Below are 19,864 nucleotides of genomic sequence, written 5' to 3'. Positions count from 1 at the left end.
CCTTCACTCGCCCCCACTCCCTGGCTGGACTCCAAGGCAGCACCCAACCCTCCTGAGGCCTGAAATAACTCTGCTTCTCACACTCACGCCCAGCCCCAGCCAACTTTTCCTAAGACGCTAGAGTTTGTGGGCTAGGGGGTCATGGGGAGGCGGCTTGGAGAGGTGGAAGGAGGATTATCCCACATTCAGGCCCTGAGTCAGGCCCACACTTTATCGCTGATCTGTGATGTGACGTTGAGCAAGTTGTTCATCCTCTCTGGGCCTCGGTGTACTTACAGAGGACCTCTCAGGCTCCCAGTGTCAGGGCTAAGGCAGGCAGTGGGGTGAGCACTGCCTTGTAGCTGGTGGCTAAGAGAAGGAATACCTCACCTTCTGTTCTACGCCAAGAGGGACCAATCTTTTTTTGTTCGTGTTTAACTGCTCCTGTGGCCATGGGCAGTGTGCCCAGAGTAGCAGCCATCAATCTTTTTTTATCTTTAAACATTTTTTTGAAACAGAGATGGAGTCTCACACTGTTGCCCAGGCTGGTCTCAAACTCCTGGCCTCAAGCAATCCTCCCACCCCAGCCTTCCAAAGTGGTGAGATTATAGGTGTGAGCCCATGGTCCTCAGGAAGGACCAATCTTATCTATCTTCAGAACAAGGTTACTTCTCACCTTCAAGCATCTACGTGGAATGCCCTTCCCCCTTCTTAGTGTGGTGAACTCAGCCTTCAAGACCTAACTCCAAGGGCACCTCTTCTGTGACTGTTTCCTGATTATCCGGTAGCCCGTGGCAGAGCTAGCAGAGCCCTTTCGCAGTCTTTGTGACTTCTGTCAGTCACACTCTAAGATGGTTTGCGGGTCTTTCTTTTCCCACGACACCTGAAGCTTCTGGAAGTCCAAGCCCAGAGCCTTAGCTCAAATCTGAAGCTTCAGTGCCACCAAATGCAGGTGTGAGTGAATACGTCAGACTGGCCTTCTTTTTTTTGTTTGTTTTGTTTTTTTGAGACAGTCTCGCTCTGTCACCCAGGCATGAGTGCAGTGGTGTGATCTCAGCTCATTGCAACCTCCATCTCCTGGGTTCAAGAGATTCTCCCGTAGCCTCCCAAGTAGCTGGGATTACAGGCGCACACCACCACGCTCGGCTAATTTTTGTATTTTTAATAGAGACGGGGTTTCACCTTGGCCAGGCTGGTCTCGAACTCCTGACCTCAAGTGATCTGCTCAGCTCAGCCTCCCAAAGTGCTGGGATTACAGGTGTGAGCCACCGCGCCCAGCCTGGCCCTTTTTGTTTGTTTGTTTTTTGAGACAGAGTCTCACTCTGTCACCCAGGCTGGAGTGCAGTGGCGCGATCTCGGCTCACTCCAACCTCCGCCTCCCGGGTTCAAGCGAGTCTCCTGCCTCAGCCTCCCGAGTACCTGGGATTACAGGCGCCTGCCGCCATGCCCGGCTAATTTTTGTATTTTTATTAGACACCGGGTTTCACCATGCGGGCCAGGCTGGTCTCGAACTCCTGACCTCGTGATCTGCCTGCCTCCGCCTCCCAAAGTGCTAGGATTACAGGCGTGAGCCACCGCGCCCGGCCCTGACCTTCTTTTTGACCTTCCTATCATGTCACCTTTTCCTACAAGGAGGGATTCAGTTGGATTTCTGCTTGGATGTCACCTGCTCAGAGCAGCTTTCCTTGACTGCCACCTCTACCCCCGTGTCAGCTCCAGAACAATATTCTGCTTGTTTTTCTTCGAAGCACAATCTTCCCATCTTCTCTGGACTTTCCTCATTTGGCCCCTATTAAAATGGAAACTCCTTGAGGACAGGGCAAAGACAAGTCTCTTTCGTCTGCTGAATTTTCAGGAACAGTAGTGCCCCACACATGCTGAGCCTTCGGTGAATGTGTGTTGAATGACAGCCTTGGTCCATCCGCTTTTTCTTCTCTCCGAATCCCTCTGATCCCAGGCCAGTAGGGGGTGCCGCCTCCACCCAGGATCTCGCCTGGCCCGAACCTTCTCTTCCCTCAGCTCAACAGGCCCCTGCGGGACCCGCTTTCCAAGCGCGCCTCCTCCATTTTCCGCGAACCCCCTGGCGGGGTCTGTGTGGACCAAGGGAGATCAGAGACCCCCCGCCGCCACCCCACCCAGGCGGAGACAGCCCACCCGAACCCGCACGGGTCCTTCCTTCTCCCTGGAATTTGCAGCTGGCCCTTTCCGAATGCTTGCTCCCCTCCTCTCCCCACAAAAGAACAGTGTCCTGGGACTCGGGGTGCGGGGCAGCCGGGTTCGCTGGAGCTGTTCAGTGCGGGGAAGAGCCGTCGAGACTGGGAGAAGGGGCGCTGGCCAGGGAGGAGACGGGGCAGGGAGCGGACTCGCGATCCGTACTCTGGGCGGCGGTCCTCGCGTCCCAGCCGCGTCTCCCGATGACCTCCAGCCGCGAAGGGCGAGCGGGCGGGGGCTGGGCTGCGGGTTCGGGCTCCAGGAGGCCTGCGGGGCCGGGGAGGGGCGTGGAGTGGTCCGAGGACCGGCTTGGGGACTGGGGCAGGTGCCTGGACGGACGCGGGCCGAGCATCTTCCCCGGGGGCGGGCGCAGTGAAAACACCTTGGGAGGCGGCGCCGCGCGGCTGAGCGCTGCTGCCTTGGGAATAGGACGGCGCTCGGCACTGCGAGCTGAGAGCACTTTCATAAATTTTGTATGGGAGGCGCTCCGTGAGCGGGGGCGGGGAGCGGAGCGAGAGGGAGGGAGCTAGAGAGCAAGGGAGGGAGGGAGGAGGAGAGGAGGGGGAAGCCGGGGGGAGGAAGGGAGGCGCCCCGGTCCGCCGATCGCTCGGTCCTGCAAACGCGCGCCGGGCGCTTTCCCTGGAGCTCGGCGGTGCGTGCGAGCGCCCTTTTGCTGCAGCCGCGGCGGCGGTGGTCCGAGGGGGCGGAGAGGAGGGGGCTGCGGCCGGCTGGCCAGGGGGCGGCGTCCCCCCTCAAAACCGCCTGCAAAGTGCTCCGGGTGGCAGAAGCAGGCCGCCGGCTCCGCAGAGCAAGCCGCTCGCCCCGGGGCTGAGCAAGCGCGCGGGGCTGCCGGGCAGCACCACGGTTGCTTGCGGGCGCCGGTGCCCTCGGCGCGGGGCTGGAGCTCACCATGCCCCTGCGGGGCCGGGCCACCGGGCACGAGCGGATCCCCGGCTTGCCCCCGCCTCGACGCGCTCGGATTAGCTGCAGCTGGCGCCCAGGGATTTGAATCTGGACCCCGGGAGGGAGTGCGCCTAGGCCGACCTCGGAGCGGCGGCCCCGTGGCCAACATGCTTCGCAAAGGTGAGTTGGAGCCGCAGGGGCAAGTTGAAGTTGAATGCGCTCCGGAAAGAGCCGCGAGCCCGGGAGCCGCCCGGCGCCGGGGCTCCCGGTCTGGGAAGTAGCCCCCGGCGGGCTGGTGGGTTTTGCCGGGCGCACCCGCCGAGGGGCTGCTGCTGGGGCTCAGCTCCCGTCAGTGGCCAGTTGTGAGACACGGGGTTTTCTCCATGGATCGAGTGGCCAGGCCTAGAGATCCGGCCCGGAGGGGTCAGTCGGAGACCAGAGTGAGCGGCCAGTGGTGGAAGGGGAGCCGGCCTCCTGGGACCTTTGCTTTGCTGGGATAAAGTTTTGCACTTGCAGCCTCCATCCCCTGCGCGGGCACACGCCCTTGCTTCTGCCGCTTTGTGGAGGCCGAGTCCGCACGGCGCCCCTGTGCAGCCAGCGGTCAGTGACCGCGCGGCCCGGGCGCTCCCCGCGCGCCCTAGCTCCCCAGACGGGGCCCGGACGCGGACGTCTTCTCTGCAGTTCTGCTCTGATCGCCAGGGATGGGCTCTGGGCACCCAGCGGCTGAGGGTGGGGAGCGGCCAGCGCCTGATGTCCAGTTCCTCAAACTTTCCTTATGCTGGGAGCGGAGGGACGCGAAAGCCGTGCCGCCAGTGTGCGCGACCGGTGCCCAGCTCAACTTGAGGACAGCTGGCTTCGCGACCACCGTAGCTAGACGCCCCGGCAGCCCGGCCCGGTACCGAGCGCGGCAAAGTTGGTGCGGGCACCGGGGAAGTCCCGCCGCGCCCCCACGTGGTTGCCACGCGGGGCGCCGTCCCCCGGGCCCTGGGAGGGCAGGTGATCACGCCGGGAGCCCACGGGCCCCGCCACCAGCTGTTCCAGCCTCTGCGTCTGCCTCTCTCCCCTCCCAGGCCCGAGCAGGCTGTGGCGCCCCGCCGGGATCCCCCCCGCGCCTGGCCCGGCCTGGAGGCTGAGAAGCCGCGGCGCCTGCGGCTGGCTGCCCTGGCCCTGCGGGAGCCGGCTGAGGCGGGAGCTCAGGTAGCCGAGGGGCCTGATCCCTGCGCTCCGCGCTCCAGCCTTAATCCGCCCCTGTTTCCATGGCAACAGACCGAGGTGTCGTAAGCACAGGATTCTGACCTCACAGCAGGATGGGGAAGGAGAAAACGCGCACGGGGAGGGGGTGGAGGGGGGGGAGGTTGGGGAGGTGGGGGGAAGCGAAGCCCTAAGATGGGCGGAGAGAAGCAGATGTGGAGGTGATGGCGAAGACCCAGATATAAGCAGGTCAGGCAGGTGGGTGGAGGAACCACGCCTTTGGTGGGGCAGTGAAGGCCGTGTGGTGGTCCTAGCTTGGGCCGACCGAGGAAGTTGAGTTGCCCCGTCGTCCTGGAATAGTAACAAACTTGTGTGTGACTTGTGCCCTCCACGTGGGTCGGTGCAGTTCAGGGGGAAACGCCGGCTGCCTTCGCTGTGGTATGGAAGAGTCTCTGGGGCTAGTCGGAGAAACCGCTTCGCAGACACACCCCAGGTTCTCCTTTTCCCTGCAGAAAGGGACAAAAAGTCCTTTCAGCAACCGAGCAGTGCTGGCCAAAGTGTCTTTGCACAGAGAAGGTGCTTTGCACAGAGAAGGTGCTTTTCACAGAGCTGAGCAGAAGCCCGGGTCTGAGAAACTTGGGCCTGGAGCGTGCAAACTTGCCCCGGTCGAGAAGGCTTCCCAGACAGCTCTGAGAGGCTGCCATGTCTGGGCTGCAGGTCTGTGATAGGGATAATGGAGAGGAACTGACATCTCATTTCCCTTTTGGTCTTTTGTCTTTTGGCAGTTTATAGTTAAAAATGAGCCACCAAGCAGCCCACGCACTTTATTTATATGGTTTAGGTGCCCAAGGAGGCTCCAGCAGCCTCCAAGAGCCTTTCTCTCCCACCCTGGCTAGCCAGAGGCCCAGCTGTGGATGAGCCCAGTGCACTGTGGGGGCCGCTCCCCGGGGGGAGGCTCCTTACCCTGCACAAGAGGTGGCCACCGGAGGCTTAGCAGTCACGTGTGTTTGCCACTCGGGCTGTTTCTTCCTTCCTGCACAGCCTGGTTGGCTGAAGAGGTTCCACCGATAGGTTTCCACCTGGATTGGCCCAAAGGAAGCAGAGCAGAGAAGCCCTTCACTGGGCTGGGCTCAGCCTGGGTGACCTGGAGACCGCCCCTAGGGCATCGTGTGGACGGGTGACTTGTGTTGGTTCTTTCCTGGGCAGGCAGTTTTCTCTCTTGGCCCCAGATCCTGATCTTTTGGATTAGTTTCTTCTGTACACCTGTATAGGACACTCAGATTCTCTGTATGGATTCTAGGTAGGCGCCCAAAGCCAAAAGCATGCCTGAGGCTAATGCCCAGGGAGGTGGCCATTGAAGTGTCTGCTTCTAGAATTCTTCCCAAAGTTTCCAAGCGAAAATGATACAGGAGGCCAGGTGCGGTGGCTCATGGCTGTAATCCCAGCATTTTGGGAGGCCGAGGTAGGAGGATCACTTGAGACCAGGAGTTCGAGGCCAGCTCGGGCAACAGAGTGGGACTTCGTCTCTACAAAAAAAAATTTTTTTTGAGACAGAGTTCCACTCTGTTGCCCAGGCTGGAGTGCAGTGGTGCAATCTCAGCTAACTGCAACCTCTGCCTCCCAGATTCAAGCAATTCTCCTGCCTCAGCCTCCCAAGTAGCTAGGACTACAGGTGCACGCCACCATGCTTGACTCATTTTTTGTATTTTTAGTAGAGATGGGGTTTTGCCATGTTGGCCAGGCTGGTCTCAAACTCCTGGTCTCAAGTGATCCGCCCACCTCGGCCTCCTGAAGTGCTGGGATTACACGTGTGAGTCACTGCACCCGGCCAAAATTTAAAAAAATTTGCAGTGGCATACACTGGTGGTCCCAGCTACTTGGGAGGCTGAGGTGGGAGGATCACTTGAGTCTGAGAGGTGGGGGCTGCAGTGGGCTGAGATTGTATAACTGCCCTCCAGCCTGGGGGACAAAGCCAGACTCTATTTAAAAAAAAAAAAAAAAAAAGACCGGGCACAGTGGCTCACACCTGTAATCCCAGCACTTTGGGAGGCCGAGTTGGGAGGATCACCGGAGGTCAGGAGTTCGAGACCAGCCTGGCCAACATGGTGAAACCCCGTCTCTACTAAAAATACAAAAATTAGCCGGGCGTGCTGGTTCGTGCCTGTAATCCCAGCTCCTTGGGAAGTTGAGGCAGGAGAATTGCTTGAACCCGGGAGGCGGAGGTTGCAGTGAGCCAAGATCGCACCACTGCACTCCAGCCCAGGAGAAGATGCGAGACTCTGTCTCAAAAAAAAAAAAAAAAAAGGTATAGGATGTGTTTAAATAGTTCTTGCTGTTTTCTTGCCTATAATATGCAGAGCCCTATGTGGGGTCCTGGACCTGAGGGAGTGTAATAATTTAATTATGATTCTGAAAAGGGTTTGAAAGATGAAGAAAGAGTAGCCCTCCCTAGATCCTGTGGGAAGGAGGGAAGAGAAAAAACCCCTCATCTTTCTGCAAAGGGCAGGGCTCATGGTCTTGGTAATGGGGTGCCCTATGCAGTGAGGGGTGCAGTGGTATGAAGCCCCAGAGGAGGAGGAAGGCGGAGCACACCTTGGGCCATAAGGATCATCTCTCTGATTCCTGGTTGTCCTAGTAAAGCTGTCCCCTGGCATGACATTTTGGGAGGACTGAGGGGACTGCCTTGCATCTCTTAATGAAAGGACTCTACTGGCCACAGCCCCACCTCTGTGAACTAGAACAACCCCAGTGGGACCAAGCTGCTGACAGTGCTGGTAGCTGAAGGCTTCAGCAGCTGCCCTCCCTGCTTCTCCATCTCGTGGCCTAGCCGGCAAAACCAGGGATATTAAAAGCAAGCCTCTGGTTAAGAGGTGAGAGGCAGCAGGGCAAGCGAGGCCCCAAGCCACCCGGCAACATCCAGGAAGGAAGGGCGGCCTGCTGGGGGGTTTGCTTTGCCAGAAGTGGCCTCTACTTAAGGTCGGGACCCGTGGCTTTCCTGTGTAGAGCTATGAAAACAGAATGCAAATCCAGAGCCTCTGGGCTAATACAGAACCTTTCCTTAAAGTTTTTGTCTTGTTAAGCAAGAAAATAGAGTGCCAAATAGGCTTTGTTAAGTGGCAGTCTAATTAATAATTTAAAATCTTATAACTGTCTTTCATTAGACTTTATCTGTACATCAACCACAAAATCAGTCAAACACACTCATTTATAAGTTAATGCCATCCCTGAATAATTCAGCGAGAGCTAGATTAAGGCCTGCAACCCAGTACGATGCATTTGGTTCCGTTGGTTTCCACGGGCAGATGGGCTGGTCTGGTGGCGGATTTGGGCTTCTCTTTTGTGGGAAGAAGGGAAGCCAAAGGGAAGGAGGGACCGTGGTGGCATCAGATGGTTGCTTCACTTGAATCCAGAGCTCCTCTAGGTGTTTGGAGAGTCTTCAAGTGTCCAGATGTGGGCAGGCTACATCTCTGCCTCTCTCTGGGGGCAACCAAGACTTGGAGCTATTAGTAATGTAGCTGCCCTTAACCCCAGTGGCGAGAGTGAGAGAAGAGCGTTCCCTGCACGGCCAAGATACTCTTTTCTGCTGCAGAGGAAGTATAGAGGGGAGATAGAAGAACCCTTATCAAGGAGGCTGAGCTGTGAGACTTTTTAGCCCAAATCCAGGTGCAGAAGTCAAATTTCGGTCTTCCCAGCCCATTTCTGTCCCAGTCAAGGCATGTAGCCTGGTGGAACCAATCTCACCAAAACAGCTTCTCTCCTTAGGAGCTTCTGGGCTGCTGCGCTCCTCAAAGCTCCGGGTCCTTATGCCAGAAAAAAGACGCCAAGAGGAGAGATTTTAGGGGAGCACCCTGACAGAGAGGAGAGGCAGAGCGAGTTGCTAAGTAAAGCCCATGCATGCATTTTCTCACCAGTATGCCAGAATAACAGCAAGGACAGCAGAGGGATGTTCCCTGTGAGCTCAGACAACATAGAAAATGTGTTTTGGTTCGGTTCCCACCATGCCAGCACGGGAAACAATTCCTTACTGCAGAGTGTTCAAGTCCATTTTCTACAGGGAAACTGTTCATGACCCAAACTCCCAGCACGAGCCCTCGTTCCTCCACAGTAGGAATGAACTTCAGAGTTTCTGGCCTCCGCCTCAGCTTGTGGACCTGGAGCCCTCTGGGCGGTTACATGGCTCTGTTGATGGAGACCAGGTAGAGACCCGGAGCAGACACGCTGTCCATGCCAGGAGAGCTTCTTGGCCGAGTTTGAGAAGAAGTCTCAGGAGGAAAAGGCAGGGGAAGGGGTAGGTGTTTGCCCCCGGCCAGTGGTGGAGTTGAAAGCAGATGGCATCAAGGAGGGGGAGTTGTGTGGGGCGAATCCAACTCCAAGCTCTGGCCGTGTCTTTGGGATGAGGCTTTAAAAAGGACAGAGCGGTTCACTTGCTGGAGATGAGAAGGAGGGCCAGGCGTCGTGAAGGATGTCGAGAGCAGAACTGCCTGGTACCATCTGCAGTGAAGTAGTGGTTAAGGTTAAAGCAGAGAGGAGATGACAGGGAGGGAACAGATGGCCGAGGCAGCAAAATAGCTGGCGAAACGGGAACGGAGCCTCCAGGGACGGCAGAAGCCAGGACCTCCACGCAGAGTGCCGGAAGCAGCCCTTTCCTCGGGGTGCAGTGGCCGGACCTCCCTGGGCAGAAATGAGACAGAGAGAGGAGTTGGGAAGGGACCCTAGCGTGAGGGCCCCCCCCCCAAGGCCTGGAGAAGACTGAGGGAACCATCAGCTCCAAGGCTAGGGCTGCAGGAGCAGAGGGGCCTCCAGGGATGTCGAGGAACTGGAGAGAGGAGCCCGCTGACTTGGTGTCCATCACTAGAATGAGTCCCAGTCACCTCGGGCTTCACAGAGCATACCCAGCCAAGCCTGCTGGGAGGAGATATGGATGCTAGCTGGAAACAGGCAGCAGGCAATAACCTGCTCTTCCCCACCTGCCCGTCACTGTCCACATGCTGCCAATAGCCGCTTGTGTTTACTGAGCACTTGTTACAGCCTCACTGAGTGTGCTCCACGCCTTATCTCATGCCACCTCCACCCCCACCCTGCAGGATCCGTCTGTGCTCATTCCTCCGTGTCAGATGAGGAAACTGAGGCATAGCTAGCTGGAGTCCCTTTCCCTGGGCCACCCAGCCAGCGCACTGCTGAGTCAGGATGCAGCCCCCGCTCTGTCTGTCAAGCCCACCCTCTCCCTTGCCCTCTGGACCTCTGTGCTCCACTGTCTCACGTGCCCATCTGTCTTGATTTCTCTGACATTTGTTTTGTGGGGCGCTGGGCGCTGCTGATTCATTTCTGGCCTCTCGCAGAGCTTGCTGGTGGTTCCCATGCACTCCCCTCTGCGGTTCCTCAGGAGCCTCTCTGGCTGGGATCTGGGACTCCTGGGGCCTGAGCTGCTGTCTCATATGTCCTCTCCTACTCCCTCTCCCCCGGTGTCTGGAAGACACAGTCCTCACCTCTGTCTCCTGCCCTGGTTTCTTCCTTGGGGACAGAGATGGGACAGTGGGCCAGGAACCCTCCTGCCTGCCTTCATGCCTCTGAGGAGGGCCCAGGGCCATGGATTATTGGGGGGCTGTGCTCTGCTTGGGATCTCAGCCCTCCCCATGGTTTGCTCTCCCTGGCTTCCCTCCAGGGTGACCTGATGGACTGGCTAGCACAGCCCCGGAACACACTGGCTCCACCACCTATACCTGCCCCTCTTGCCTTGTAGTGCTCCCTACCTCCTGGGGGGCCTTCCCACAGCCCAGCCCTAGCCTGCCAGGCAGGATGGCAGCTGCAGCGCTCAGCTGTCCTCCAGAAAGGGCTTCTCCTGTCCCCTTCCAGCCACGGTTGAGTCCCAGAGAGGTCAGTTCTCCCCGTGATTCTTTAGGAAAAGAAAGAAGATGAAACAAGGCAGAGTCTAGCTGATCTTAGGGTGCAGGAGCGTGGAATCCCGCTTCAGAGTGGAGGCCTCCTCCGCTGTGGTGAGGCGCGTGCTTCCGAACCTGTGATCACTGTCTAACCAGTCAGCGAAGCGTGGAAACGAAACTGCAAACAGCCCCTGCTATCTGATTCAGGAGAGTCGCTCTGGAGACCTCTGTGCTGGCACAGCAAGAGTTGGTACCATAGTGTGTGTGCATGTGTGTGTGTGTGTGTGTACAGAAACACACCTGGCAAAGCATGCAACAGGCTCCCTGTAGTGTGTGTGGCAGAGGTCACTGTTGCAGAGCAGGACACCCTAGTGCACCAGAGCCTCTGCTGGCACCCACAGCATTGGTCCACTGGCAGGGCTTGGCGCCGTGGCACGATGGTGAGCCAGTCAGTGGGGGCAGGGGCTCCCAGGAGTGGGCAGGCCAGCGCTGTGTGTGCCACATGTCAGGAACAACACTTGCTGAGTGGGTGTGTGGCTCGCCCTCACAGGGGGTGGGTGGGCACGACTCGTGACATGTCTGCCAGGGGACAGACCACTGCAGCCCCCAGCGATGGGCCACTTGGCAGCTCACTGAGTTGATTCCAGAGGGTAGTGGCATCATGGTGACAACTATGTGAGCAAGGGTCTTTCCCAAATCAGGACAAAAGCTGGGCTCCCAACTTTCAGCCCACTGAGGTGGTAGAAAGTTTGCTTCTGCCTCCAAAATCATCCCCACAGGGTTTGCTATCTCTTTCTGGGCACCAGGACCAGCACGCAGTGAAGGGGGCCTTTACATATGCTTATGCTGAGAGATTCATGAGGCCCTAGGGGGGAAATTGGCATTCTCCTGACCATGATTTATTTATACGGCGATAGGATGATGGGGATATGGAGGCTAAGGTGCCTCCATGAGTGAGAAGCGCACAAGGCAAGAAGCCTTGCTCTGCATTTGACATTTAGTGGGGTGACTCCTACCAGGGAGCTGCTTTTCCTTTTAGAAGGTTTTGCCTTTAATGTTCTATTCATGGGCTTGTCTGAGCAAGCTGGGAGAAGGAAGGAGCACGTGTGGAGGTGGGCCTGGGGTCTACAGCCGGCCAGCCTCAGGGGAAACAGGACCGAGGGAAGTCACTTGATGGCCAGTGAGGGGCACCTGGGCAGGCCGGACGCTGGGGACAATGGCTATGCTCTGGCGCTGCAGCCCGGCTGCCCGCCTGCCCGCCTGCTGCCGCCTGTCGCTGGCATGTGCCGCATGCCACATGCTGCGTCTCTCTGTCTCTCATCACACACTGCCAGACTCCGTCTCTCACCGCAGCCCCGTATGCAACCCTGGCTTTGCCCTTGCCACGGCCCTTTCCTTTCCAGGAACTGTGGGGCTGTGGAAAGACCACCGAAGCTGGCACCCTGGGGCTGTGTTCGGTCAGCTCTGGGGCGGACTCAGTAGAACCCCAGACATGTCTCCTCATCTCTGGGCCTCAGTTTACCCATCTGTAATATGATTAGATCAATGGTCTTTCAAAGTTTTTTTTGTTTTTTGTTTTTGTTTTTGAGATGGAGTCTTGCTGTGTCACCCAGGCTGGAGTGCAGTGGTGTGATCTTGGCTCACTGCAAATTCTGCCTCCTGGGTTCAAGTGATTCTCCTGCCTCAGCCTCCCAAGTAGCTGGGATTACAGGCACCTGCCACCACAACTGGCTAATTTTTGTATTTTTAGTAGAAACGGGGTTTCACTATGTTGGCCAGGCTGGTCTCGAACTCCTAACCTCAGGTGATCCTCCCAACTCGGCCTCCCAAAGTGCTGGGATTACAGGCATGAGCCACCGCACCCAGCCTTCAAAGGTTTTTCAATAGCAGGAGTTTCTTCAAATGGTACCTAATGTCAGAGCCCAGGGCAGGGGGGCCATGATCAGAGCCAGAGCCAGGGGGAAGGGCTTCCTCGCTTGGCCTCGGTGCCACCCTGGCCGCCCCTCCAGCTTGGAGGCTCTGGAGTCCCCTGTGGTCCCTCCTAGCAGGACATAGGAAGCCACTGGGTGTGCTGAGCGTTGCGTGTTAACAAGGAGGACCGTCCGCTGTCCACAGGGCGAGGGGTTTGAGTTCTGTCACCTGCGGCTGATGGGATGTTGCATCCCCTCCTTTCGGACCCCTCGCGGCCGCTTGGCTCTCTGCGCCCGGATCGAGGAAGGGGTTGTCCACACTCAGAGTCTCCTTATTCTCACCTCTCACTCCTCAAGCCAGACCCTGCTTTTTCCCCGGCATCCACGGTCACTGCTCTGGCTTGACGCTGAACCCGACAGACCGTTTCCTTATCTCCTTGACCTTCTGGGGCATCGGCCCTGTTGGCCGTCCTGCTTCCCCGGCTTCCCTGATGGCAGCCTCCGTGGTTCTGCAGCTGCCCCTCTCGGCCGTCTTGGCCAGCTTCCCTCCTCTTGCCACCTCTCCAATGTGGCACCTCCCCGGGCAGCGCCATGCTTGGCTCTGGGGGCTTTCAGCACGGCCGTGGCTGCAGTGGCCAGCCATTGACTGACTCCCCGGATATCCCGTCTCCAGCCTCTGATGTCCAGAGCCACCTGCCCACCGACCCTCAGTGCCCTCATTGGTGGCCTCAAAGGCCTCTCAAACCCGGCGTGTCTGAAATTGCCTCTTCCGCAATTTCCCCATCATGGCATCTGGCACCATTGCTCTCCAGCCACCCCCAGCCCAAGAGCTGACCCCTGCCCTTCCCACACCCTCCGTGCCTCGCGAAGCCCTGCCCTTCTCCCATGATGCCCTTTGCACCTCCTCCGCCACTGCCTGCTGTGCCTCCACCTGAGCCCAGGCCACCATCATCTCCTGACCCTCCCAGCAGCCTCCTGTCTTGCCTTTGCTGAAACCAGGCCTTACACAGCGGCCGGATTCCACAGTGCCCTGTGCCCTTGTCTCTCTCTTCTTAGAACCCTTCAGCGATTCCCTTTTTCATCAGGGGATGGCCTGCCATGTCCTTCCCCCTGGCCCTGCCACAGCTCTGGCCTTCTTTCTCCCCACTGCTTTGAACTCTGAGCTCCAGGTCTACCGAACTTCTTTGGATTCAATTGAATCGTGTTCTTTTTTTTTTTTCCTTTGAGATGGAGTCCTGCCCTGTCGTCCAGGCTGGAGTGCAGTGGTGCAATCTCAGCTCACTGCAACCTCTGTCTCCCAGATTCAAGCGATTCTCCTGTCTCAGCCTCCCGAGTAGCTGGGATTACAGGTGCACACCACCACACCCGGCTAATTTTTGTATTTTTAGTAGAGACAAGGTTTTGCCATGTTGGCCAGGCTGGTCTCGAACTCCTGACCTCAGGTGATCTGCCTGCGTCGGCCTCCCAAAGCGCTGGGATTACAGGCATGAGCCACCGTGCCCAGCCTGAATCATGTTCTTTTGTCTTGAAGGATTTGCTCAAGCAGCTCATTCTGCCTAGAACACTCCGTGGCTGCTTCCCCTGCACTCCCATCCTCAGGTCTCAACTTATACACATCTTCTGGGGAAGGTCCCTCCACGCCTTGAATGGGGAGAGTGGGGGGTCCTGAGAGCTCTGTGGGGCTCTGCACGTCCCTGTCATGGTAGTCAGCCTGCCTTGTTGCGATGGTAATACCTTTACGTGATCTGTCTTCCCCGCCGGTTGGTGAGTTCCATGAGGAGACCGCAACTTCTCCACCCTGTGCCCCTCCAGATCCCTCATGCTGCTCTGTGTCCTCCAGGGTTGGCCTGTCCAAGTTCAACAGTGGGCTTCCACACCCTCCCACTTCCAGCTGGGTTGGCCAAGGGTGAGTCCCCATGGGCACTGGGTGTCCCTCCCAAAAGGTTACCGAAAGATTTTCCCAGAAGCACAGCCTGAGTTTCAAAAATTCAAGCAAGTAGTTTATTTGGGAAATGATCCAAGGAAATGCCAGGAAGTGAGTGAGAGGGTGAAACAGAGAAGGGGAGAAGCCAGTCAGGGACTCACTGGGTCAAGTAATTACCACTGTGGGTACCAGAGCTTAACCCTGCTGCACAGCTTTGGGATGCAGTCTAGAACCCACACCTTGAAGCTACCAAACCCCAAGGGTGAGAGAGCGGGGGTATTTATGTTCCAGGGTGAGGGAGCGGGGGTATTCGTGTTCCAGGGTGAGGGAGCTGGGGTATTTATGTTCCAGGGTGAGGGAGCTGGGGTATTTATGTTCCAGGGTGAGGGAGCTGGGGTATTTATGTTCCAGGGTGAGGGAGCTGGGGTATTTATGTTCCAGGGTGAGAGAGCTGGGGTATTTATGTTCCAGGGTGAGAGAGCTGGGGTATTCATGTTCCAGGCTGAGGGAGCTGGGGTATTTATATTCCAGGGTGAGGGAGCGGGGGTATTTATGTTCCAGGGTGAGGGAGCTGGGGTATTTATGTTCCAGGGTGAGGGAGCTGGGGTATTTATGTTCCAGGGTGAGGGAGCTGGGGTATTTATGTTCCAGGGTGAGGGAGCGGGGGTATTTGTGTTCCAGGGTGAGGGAGCGGGGGTATTTGTGTTCCAGGGTGAGGGAGCTGGGGTATTTATGTTCCAGGGTGAGGGAGCTGGGGTATTTATGTTCCAGGGTGAGGGAGCTGGGGTATTTATGTTCCAGCACCCACCGGTCACTGGCTGAGTCTTGTTCCTGTGGTGGTATTCATTCCCAGCACATTTGGCCTGCTCTGTAGGTAAGCAAAGCCAGCTCTGCTGCTAGAGAAAGCCCTGAGGCAAAGAAATGCAAGTCTTTGCAGCTGGAAGTCAGGCTGGTGTGCCGAAATGGTCAAAGCCAGGGCTGTGGGCAGGCCCTCGCAGTATCTGCTACACAGCCCCTGCCACTAGCCCTCCTGGCAGCTCTTTCTACCTGTGAGTTCAGTAAGAGCTCCCCCTCACTTAGCCCTGGGGGTCTGTATGTGTTGGGGGTGGTTATGACATTATCTCTTAGGGCTTCCCTGTCCCCCTCACTTCTCTCTTCTTCTTTATTCATCAAATTACTCAATCTGAAAATGCTCTTTCCTATCAGGACCCCACTAAAACAGCATCCTGCACAAAATAGAACATAGCAGGCCGGGCGCAGTGGCTCACGCCTGTAATCCCAGCACTTCGGGAGGCCGAGGAGGGCGGATCACCTGAGGTCACGAGTTCGAGACTAGCCTGGTCAACATGATGAAATCCTGTCTGTGCTAAAAATACAAAATTTAGTCGGGCATGGTGGCGGGTGCCTATAATTCCAGCTACTTGGGAGGCTGAGGCAGGAGAATTGCTTGAACACAGGAGGTGGAAGTTGCGGTGAGCCGAGATCATGCCACTTCACTCCAGCCTGGGTGACAGAGCGAGACTCCAACTCAGAAAAAAAAAAAAAAAAGAAGAAGAACATAGCACATAGTGACATTAGGCAAAAAGTGCTGGATCAGTAAACTTGAGTTGATTGGCTAATAAATGTTGATTGAATGATTGCACATAGGTTGGACCACAAGAAACTTAGTACCAAAACCTAATATTTATATTGTTCTGTAACCATAAGAGAAATTAAATCATGATCTAGGGCTTAAAAAAAAAAACAGAGAGAGAAGGAGAAAAAGAGAAAGAAAAAAATAGAAACAGTACCAGGAACCAGGAGGAAATGGGGAATTTTTAGTGAGGAGGATGTAGAGAAGAGTCCTACCACGCACTTTTCCCTGTGCAATGCCTCATTAAAAGCAGAAAACGCACGTCTCATTAGTCCCAAGTTACAGACGAGGATACCGAGGCTCTGAGGGGCTCAGTAGCTTGGGCAGGGCCTTAGGGCCGCCTCACCCCAGCCCAGCTGTGTTCCTCGTGGCCCCAGGAAGCCAGCAGGCACGGAAAGACTGGCCTTCTGGACCACAGAGGACGCCCAGCAGAGCAGGCGCTGTGTTAGGAAAATAAATAACCTCTCGCTTGGAAAAGTTTAGGGTTGTACTTGGCAGATGTGTTTGGAACAAAATTTGTACTATCGACTCCGTGGCAAATGGAAACCTCTCGTGGACACTCTCTGGGCTTCAGAGATCTGAAATGTCTAAATGAGGCCGGACCAAACATGCTAAAATTGCCAGAGGAAGCTGAGCTCGGGTGGTGCCTGGGGTGAGAAGACGCTGCCTCTTTTGTCTTGACGCCCATCTGTGAAATTGACTCGTTACTTTGAACTGCTTCCTCTCCTCCCAGGGAGGGCTCCAAGGGTGTTGCTCAGGCCTGCGGTTTAAAAAGAATCTCCCCAAGCGAGGAGGGGCCGAGGGAAAGAGGCTCGGGAACTTCTTGGGCTGTGCTCAAGAGAATGCACGAGCCAAAGGGGACATTTTACCACTCACACGTGACTTGTGGGGTGGCAATTAGCCCCGGGGCTGCCTTGAGATTGTGGCGATGATCATCTTACCGTAATTGGCCCACTGCCCCGATGGGCTGATATTTCTGCTTTCATGGCCAATTCTGATTGCAGAGATTCATGGGAGCTCATTGGAAATGGGGGATTATTGCAAGGAGATGAGTGACCTGGATTCCCAAAGCCTCCAGGCAAGGGAGGAGCTCCAGAATGTACAGCCCTCCGTGGTCCCTCTCCTGGCCTCTCTGCCCTGGCCTCTCCCTCCACCCCGCCAGCTCCTCCTCTTGCCCCACATCCAAAGCCATGGACCCACCCCTTGCTCTCCAGCACGGCCTTTCACCTTCCCCTCCCACAGCTAAGTGCCTCCAGTTCCTGGCTTTCCCAGAAGGAAGAGCCCAGTGGAGCCAGCCGTGTCATGACTCCTGTCGGACCGTGTTACAGACCATGATCACTGACCAGTTCTCTATCCATGGATGAGCGGCCACCTTTTATGTTGTCAGCCAGGAGGGGTATGGAGAGCTGTCTCCATTTGACAAACGTTTATTTTTATTTCATTCTATTTTATTTTTTTGAGATGGAGTTTCACTCTTGTTGCCCAGGCTGGAGTGCAATGGCGTGATCTTGGCTCACAGCAACCTCCGCCTCCCGGGTTCAAGCCATTCTCCTGCCTCAGCCTCCCGAGTAGCTGGGATTACAGGCATGCGCCATCACACCCGGCCAATTTTGTATTTTTAGTAGAGACGGGGTTTCTCCATGTTGGTCAGGCTGGTCTCGAACTCCAGACCTCAGGTGATCCGCCCGCCTTGGCCTCCCAAAGTGCTGGGATTACAGGTGTGAGCTACCGCGCCCGGCCGACAAACGTTTATTTAACAACGATGAACTGCCTGCCTACTGCTGGTTTGGCACTGAGGGTGAAGCAATGAATAAAATCCAAGGCACCGAGCATGGTGGCTCACACCTGTGATCCCAACACTTAGGGAGGCCAAGGTGGGAGGATCACTCGAACCCAGGATTTCAAGACCAGTCTGGGAAACATAGTGAGACTTCATCTCTACAAAGTGCTTTGTTTGTTTGTTTGTTTGTTTTTTAATTAGCCAGGCATGGTGGCGTGTGCCTGTAGTCCCAGCTATTTGGGAGGCTGAGGTGGGAGGATTGCTTGAGCCCAGGAGACCGTGGCTGCAATGAGTTGTGATCACACCACTGCACTCCATCCAGCCTGGGTGGCAGAGCAAGACCCCATCTCTAAATAAATAAATAAATTCCAAGTTTCCTGTTTTTTTTTGAGCTTACATTCTAGTTGGGGTGGAGAAATAGACAATAAACAACTATATATATATTGAGACAGAGTCTTGCTCAGTAGCCCAGGCTGGAGTGCAGTGGCAAGATCTTGGCTCACTGCAATCTCCGTCTCCTGGGTTCAAGCGATTCTCGTGCCTCAGCCTCCTGAGTAGCTGGGATTACAGACGCCTGCCATCGTGCCTGGCTAGTTTTTTATTTTTTATTATTTATTTTTATTTTTAGAAGAGATGGGGTTTCACCATGTAGGCCAGGCTGGTCTCGAACTCCTGGCCTCAAGTGATCTACCCACATCGGCCTCCCAAAGTGCTGGGATTATAGGCGTGAGCTACCGCGCCTGGCTAAACAACTATATTCTATCAGGTGGGGTAAGTGCTTTGAAGAAAATTAATAGTTGAAGAACAGAGGGTGACCAGAGAGTGGTTATTTTAGGGAGATTGGCAGGGAAGTCTTTCTGATAGACGGACATTCGAACAGAGGCCTAAGCGGAGTGAGGGAGTGAGGGAGGGCGCTGCAGACATTAGAGCTGCTTCTCCCTGGGGAGGGCTCTCCTGGCAGAAGGAACAATAGCAGGTGCAAAGGCCCTGCGTCAGGCATGTGCTTGCTACAGTACCTGGCTGTCTCCATGGCTGGGGCTGTGGACAGGGCCGGCATTCTGTGTTGTGGCCTGTGGAGTGGTTTGAGATTCCTTTGGAGAGTACCAGAACTTGCGGTCAGTCCCAAGTCCATCAGCCACTTGGCCAGGGGTTCAGGGACCAAGGCAACAGCTATGGCGGCGGGCAGGAGGAGAAGTGGCTGATCTGGGGATCCCCCTTTACATCAGGGTCAGATGCCTCTCTTTCTCGGCTGTTTATGTGGCCCAGGCTGCAGTTTGAGTATAAGGTCAGAGATTGATTCCCATGAATCCTGCCTTTTCTTCTTTTCTTTTTTTTTTTTTTTTTTTTTGAGACGGAGTCTTGCTCTGTCGCCCAGGCTGGAGTGCAGTGGTGCGATCTCGGCTCTCTGCAACCTCTGCTTCCCAGGTTCAAGTGGTTCTCCTGCCTCAGCCTCCAGAGTAGCTGGGAATACAGGTGCACACCACCACATCTAGCTAATTTTTTTTTTTTCCGAGATGGAGTCTTGTTCTGTCGCACAGGCTGGAGTGCAGTGGCGTGATCTCAGCTCATTGCAACCTCCGCCTCCTGGGTTCAAGCAATTCTTCTGCGTCAGCCTCCCGAGTAGCTGAGATTATAGGCACACACCACCATGCCCAGCTAATTTTTGTATTTCTAGTAGAGATGGGATTCACCGTGTTGGCCAGGCTGGTCTCAAACTCCTGGCCTCATGATCCACCCACCTCAGGCTCCCAGAGTGCTGGGATTACAGGTGTAAGCCACTGCACTCGGCCAGTGTTTGTACTTTTAGTAAAGACAGGGTTTCCCTGTGCTGACCAGGCTGGTCTTGAACTCCTGATCTCAGGTGATCCACCTGCCTCGGCCTCCCAAAGTGCTGGGATTACAGGTGTGAGCCACCACGCCCGGCGAACCCTTCCCTTTTACTCCACAGCATACAACATAGAACTTAGTTCTGTGCACAGCCTTGTCTTTTTCAGTCCCTGTCTCATTGATACATCACCCTTTTCTCCCCATTTACACCATCAGTTCCAGCCAGACCGGAGCCCCTGTGCCTTGTAGTCATTTCCTGAATGAACTCTCACTGTGTTCCAGGCAGGGTGGGAGCGAGTAAACCCTGGGCTGAGGCTCAGTCTGCAGGCCCAGGAAATTTACAACCTGCTAGGAGAGAGAAGCCACACCCTGGATAAGTGAAAGGATGGTGTAGGTGATAAGGAAGGCACTTTCAAGCCAGGGGGAAGGCGGCTGGAGGTGAGGTACCTGCTCCCAGGTGCACCTGGGAGGCTTTGTGAGAGGAAGAGGGGTGTGACAGGAAGGCTGGAAAGGCTGGAGAGCAACGCGACAACCAGTGCTTAGGCCACAGTCACTGTTCGTGCCACGGATCGGTGGCGGATCAGTTAGTGGTAGGGCGGATTGGTGGGAGCCCAACTGTTGCAAAGC

General features: G+C 56.0%; 1 protein-coding gene and 1 long non-coding RNA gene across 2 annotated transcripts in view; both read left to right on the top strand.

Annotated features, from left to right (window-relative positions):
* The first annotated feature begins 2,791 nt into the window (after positions 1-2,791).
* RTN4RL1 (reticulon 4 receptor like 1) overlaps positions 2,792-19,864 on the top strand; it is a 91,356-nt gene continuing 74,283 nt past the window's right edge. Inside the window, exon 1 of the mRNA XM_024350164.3 lies at positions 2,792-3,273. Within this exon, the coding sequence (XP_024205932.1) occupies positions 3,261-3,273 (13 nt within the window). The 5' untranslated portion in view covers positions 2,792-3,260. The remainder of the gene's footprint in view (positions 3,274-19,864) is intronic.
* On the top strand, positions 4,445-15,637 carry LOC112206024 (uncharacterized). The gene is made up of 4 exons (XR_010152751.1): positions 4,445-4,533; positions 13,886-13,979; positions 14,799-14,871; positions 15,204-15,637. It is a non-coding gene; the product is annotated as an uncharacterized LOC112206024 (long non-coding RNA).

Source organism: Pan troglodytes, chromosome 19 (genome assembly GCF_028858775.2).
Source record: "Pan troglodytes isolate AG18354 chromosome 19, NHGRI_mPanTro3-v2.0_pri, whole genome shotgun sequence".
Taxonomy (NCBI): domain Eukaryota; kingdom Metazoa; phylum Chordata; class Mammalia; order Primates; family Hominidae; genus Pan; species Pan troglodytes.
The sequence above is the reverse complement of the archived record's forward strand: the minus strand, read 5'-3'. Positions and strand labels throughout refer to the sequence as shown.